The sequence below is a fragment of the Austrofundulus limnaeus genome, unplaced genomic scaffold, assembly GCF_001266775.1.
Source record: "Austrofundulus limnaeus strain Quisiro unplaced genomic scaffold, Austrofundulus_limnaeus-1.0 Scaffold339, whole genome shotgun sequence".
Classification (NCBI taxonomy): domain Eukaryota; kingdom Metazoa; phylum Chordata; class Actinopteri; order Cyprinodontiformes; family Rivulidae; genus Austrofundulus; species Austrofundulus limnaeus.
In genome coordinates, this window is record NW_013952741.1 from 410853 (window position 1) to 416147 (window position 5295).

General features: G+C 38.3%; 1 protein-coding gene across 1 annotated transcript in view; it reads left to right on the top strand.

Annotated features, from left to right (window-relative positions):
- Positions 1-5295, top strand: part of dnmt3ba (DNA (cytosine-5-)-methyltransferase 3 beta, duplicate a) — a 52174-nt gene that overhangs the window by 13572 nt on the left and 33307 nt on the right. Inside the window, exons 3-9 of the mRNA XM_014022690.1 lie at positions 922-1067; positions 1644-1809; positions 1914-3643; positions 3732-3861; positions 4022-4081; positions 4178-4224; positions 4555-4701. Of these exons, the coding sequence (XP_013878144.1) occupies positions 922-1067; positions 1644-1809; positions 1914-3643; positions 3732-3861; positions 4022-4081; positions 4178-4224; positions 4555-4701 (2426 nt within the window). The remainder of the gene's footprint in view (positions 1-921; positions 1068-1643; positions 1810-1913; positions 3644-3731; positions 3862-4021; positions 4082-4177; positions 4225-4554; positions 4702-5295) is intronic.

The window sequence follows — 5295 nt, forward strand, 5'->3', positions numbered from 1 at the left end:
TTGCAAACCACTGTATGTGCTGTGCCTCTGACGTGTTTAAGGCTTCTTCTGCCAGTATGTTCATTTCATATTAATACTATAACTTGCAGAATTTTATTCAGTTGCAGAGTATTTTAGATAGTTGATAGGTACYCTTCAGGCAGGGAATGCTGTGTGTGTCATGGTTATAAAACTCAATGGAGGAAGACTAAGTGATGAAGGCTGCTCTGAAATTTGGTGCTGGAAAAGTTTGAAAATTTACCTTGAAAATGCTTGAAAAGTGCTTGAATTTTATTGTGGGAAAAGTGTACGAACCCTGCACCTATGTGTTGCGCTCCAAGACAACCCAGCTGTGTACTGCTTCAATCCTCTTCTGGTTCTGCCAAACCCGCATCACTCTGTGATTTATGAATGGCCAAAGAGGCCATAGTTATTTACATAGAATCCAGATCATTCTTCCCCCAAGGCAGTAATAGTATCGGTGACTTGTATCTCATCTGAGACAACTATCTTTCATATTATTTCTAAAGTAATAACTGTGTAATATCAAACTGCTGTTTTATGAAATAGCTTTTACATGAATTGCAGTAAAATGTTGGGGACTGAATTAGACATTAGCTCATTCGTCCTGTCATACTTGAGGTCTTTATTTTCTAAACAGGTCGTTTAAGGAGCAATCTACAAGTGAGGCATTAATTGTTCATAATACAGAATCCCACATCAAACTGACCAAATTATCTTTGTAAGCTTGAAACAAGCTATGAACACAGGAGTTTTAGCTAATCTGCAAGTTCCCTCTTAAAATAATATTTACTGAATATTTTGATTGAAACAGAAACTGAATGTTTTGATTTTGTTCCTAATTAACAAACAACAAGCAAAAGTTCTTTTTTCGTTTAACATCTCTTCTGCACTTTTAATTTTATGTTTATGATCCAACAGGTGCATGTCACTGTCAGATCATGGACTGCACTTTTCCTGGATCTGTTGACTTGACCGAAGTAAAATTTGATGCACAAAGTGAGGAGGACTTCAAACACAACTTCAGTCTTCTTCAGGATGCCTTCAGCAAGAAGGGGATTACAAAGGTTAGTGCTTTCGCTCTAATTTCAATAAATGTTTTGATCACTAAAGTAGTTAATTAACAAAACCTGGTAATTATAAACAGGGTTCAACTGTGCATAAAAAGGACTTTTGGGGGTCATTTACAATAGCTTATGTATTGTTATAATAGTATATAATGCAATTAAAACTGTTGTAAATGCATGGGTGATTTATTAGATTTTCAATTTTATCCACATGGTTTTGTATAAGTTAGATAAACAAGTTAAACCATGTTTAATTGTTTATGTGCCTTTTGCATCTTTGCACAGTGGCCGACTGTCTTTCCTACTTTCTGGTCTTTATTTTATATTAACGTTTAGTTACAGACATTTTGTGATCTTGATCTTCTTTGCATTTGGAGACAAACAACTCACCAAAAACCACAAACAGTTTGGCTTTAGATCAAATAACTACAATGAAACAGTACTGTATGTTTGCTCATAAAGTGTGGGTATAGTGTTTATATCAATTTTTCTTTAATAAAGCTTAAGTTTTATTTTTACAGTAGAAGTCATGTTGTTGATTATGCCTCAAAATGTTGTGTTTTTATTTTGATGCAGACAATTCCAGTTGACGATCTTATAAAGGGGGATTTTAAAAGCAACTACGAATTCTTAAAATGGTTCAAAGTTTTCCACACAGCAAATCATCACAGTGAAGATTACGACCCAGTGAAAGCACGGAACAGCCATGAGATCAGACCAATAGTGGTATCTCCCAACACACGTAAGTGTGTTATAACTTCCTTTAACTTTCATTATAAACTAAATCTTAGTTTGGTTCAGTGTCATATTTACAGCACAGTGATTTGTTTTCTCTTACTTTGTCAGGAAGCTCTAAATTGGACTCCAGCTCAAACAATAACCACGATCTAAAAGCAACTAAACCATTTCCTTACACTGAAATGTGGAAGGATGATTTTAATTGGGCCAATCCCAGTCCTCTTGGTGAGGAGTATACTTACTGCTCCTCTTGTCACACCGATCTTCACACATTTGAAAAAGGTTACAATGAGCTTAAGCGACACACAAAGACAAAGAAACATAAGAAAAATACTCAAAGTTTGCAGAACGGTGACCTAAAAAGACAAGTCAGTGAGCCGCTGCCTTGTAGTGATGCTGCTGTTAGTTTCATTCACAGTCTCTGTTACACTGGAACCTCTAAAGGGGAGGAGGCAGCGAAACAATTTGTACGCTGTAAGCTGGGGTTGCAGTACCCCACAGATATTAAATCTGTTTGCCAGCACACTCCTTACTGCGTTTACATCTATGGAGGGGTAACAGTAGGGAAGAATGACTCTGTCTCTGTGGTCCTCATAGGGTATTTTGATGTAGAGGCTTCTACTCACCGCATCCGATTTCTGGATGCTCTGCAGTCAGTGGAAGGTCCAGGAGATCAGACAGCAGCAGCAGTGGTGCAGACCTTGAAGAAATTCGATCTGTCCACAGATAATCTTGCTGTTGCTGTTTCTTTAAGCAGTAGTGGTGAAGTCTCTGAGCAGATTTACTCACATCTCAGGGAGCTCAACCCAAACGTTCTAGCCTTAGGAGGGCTGTACACTGTAGCTGATGCTGCTTGTCATGCTGGGGTTAAGGAGCTCTCCAGTCAGGCCCAAGAATTCATGGTAGACCTTTATGCCCACTACACCTCCTGCTTTACCAAGAATGATGATCTTAAGATGCTCTTCGGCTCAGATATAAGTGAGAACAGCAAGCCTTTTTACCTCAACACCAGCTGCYTTAGATTTAGCCAGTTCATCACAAAACTGTTGGAGGTGTGGGCAGATCTAACATCTCACTTCAACACTTGTCACAAAGACAACGAGCAAGCCAAGTTAATCTGCTCCCAGCTGAAGGATCCCAAACTCAAGGCAACATTTATGTTCCTGGAGCACGCCTTAACGCCTCTGCAAACTTATCAACGGGAAACACAGGGGGCTTCCTGGGCCAAAATGCCACTCATCCTAGAGAAAGCTAGTACCCTGCTAGAGACGTACACCTCCTACTTTCTTCAGCCCCATCCTGCAACTCGCTACCTCAAGGAACACAGTACTCAAATTCTTCAAAATAAGAAGTTCCATCTGCCAAGCCATGACCTCGACCTCGGTGGGAAAGACGTTGAAGATCTTCTGAAGACGTCCGTGGCTGCAAACAGCCTGACACAGCTAAACAAAGAGGCACTGTTGTTCTACATTGCACTTACTGCTCGCATTGCAGAGGAGTTACCTTTGGGTGACTCTGTGCTAAAAAGCATTGCTCAACTGCTAAATCCTCAGAACAGACTAAATATGACAAAGACAGCAGTGGAGGAGCTTGGAACCAAGCTGGGGGTCTGCAGCTCCCCTGAGGAGGTCGAAGAGCTGAAAAGAGAGCTCCAAGAGTATCAGCTGGTTGAGGAGAAAGAAGGTGAAGATGAAGACAATGTAGCACTGGTTGCCCTAGAGAAGTACTGGACCAAAGTACTTAAAGACACCGAGCCCGACTCAGTCTTCAGGAAGCTTGTTTTGACCCTCTTATCATTCCCATGTCCTCCACTTGATGCCCAGCAAGTTTTTACTGAGGTATGTGATTGAATAATCTGTATCATAATGTTTTGTTTTTGTAATATTTTGAAGTTTTGATTCATTTTCTGCTCTTGATGGTTATTAGGCTTTACAGAACGGTGACTCTGTGATCCTTTCTGAGAGTGAAGTCTTAACAGAAAGTGATGGTGACGTCACGTCTGACAGTCCTCTCAGTGACAGCAACAACCACAAGAATTCCCAGTATCACAGTGTTGGTATGTTGAAAAACAAATAATTAATGAGCAGCAAATCTCTGTCTAATTTGCAACAATACACTTATAAATATGCAATTGTATGATGTAATTATATTTATTTGATCTGTACGGGCAAAAAATTACCTTTGATGTGACGCATATATTCTTTTTTTTTTTTTAGGAATAAATGGTCTCAATGTAACTTTGAAGCCTTGTGAAGTTCGCCTTTCAAGGATAAACTGTAAGGAACACAGTTCTAGTTTTTATTTGTACAATAAATGAGACATTTTAGGGATATAAACATTGTATTTATAATATATACACACATTTTCTAAAGATCCCTGTGATGTTTTGTCTGGAGGAAATGGCATTTGGTGGAAAAAGGTAACAYATTTCATCCTTTTTGTTTTTTAAACATTTCTGTTTACATTCTGAAGGTTTTGGGTTTTATTTTTTTTATAAAGTTAGTGAGATTACTCTGACTTAAAAATGAAGTTCAAACTGAAACACAACACAATTGTTTTTTTAGTTGTGATATATTTTTTTCACTTTGCAGACTCATGTACTAACAACTTTATTATCCTAATCTTCATGGTTGATGTAATCTCTCGAGTGCATTTTCCCCCAACATTAAAGTGTGTTAATACTTAACTACTGTGTTAATTTGCATGTGCATGATACTTGGGTGTGTAATAAGAGTGTGCTGTCTCTTAGGGGACCTGTAGGAGAGGTTCTGGCTTGGAGAGCAGCTTACGTCAGAAGCCTCAGGCCCGTACAGTGTTTCAGGCTGGTGTTAGCACCTGGTCCAAACCCATAGTCTCTGTAAAGGACTGCAAAGATCATGAGTCCAGATATGAGGTGGTAGGTATGCTTATGTATACTACCAAAAGTGGCCCATGAAAATATAATGTAACAGAAACTTCACAAAAAGTTCTGGGTTTTAAAATGAAATACAAACTGAATGTCATTAACTTGGAAAAGTTCTGCTGTAAACATTAATCATTGCAGGTATTTTGTGATTGGCTGCAATAGATCCACAACAAAAATCAAGACATTCATATCAAACTACTGGGATTGACAAATTGTTTCCATTTTCCATAAAAGACCTCAAATGAAATTAAAAGGTCTTCAATTTGTGTTTAGATATTTCTTCCTGTTTTCCACAGTTAGTAACCCTAGTTTCCTTTTTTATCTGAGTAGATATTCTAACTAGGGGTGTCCCAATACCAGTTTTTCAAGACTGAGTACAAGTACGAGTACTTCAGTTTAGGTACTCACCGATACCGATACCGATACCAAGTAGCGGGGTTAGGGTGGATTATCTGTTCAACTTGTTGAATATTAAACAGAATGAAAATCAAATGCAATTATCATGCAAAAATTGATGGGTAAATATGTTTGACAATAAAAAGGTAGTGCAAACTCTGACAAGTAGATAAGTTGGTATATATATAT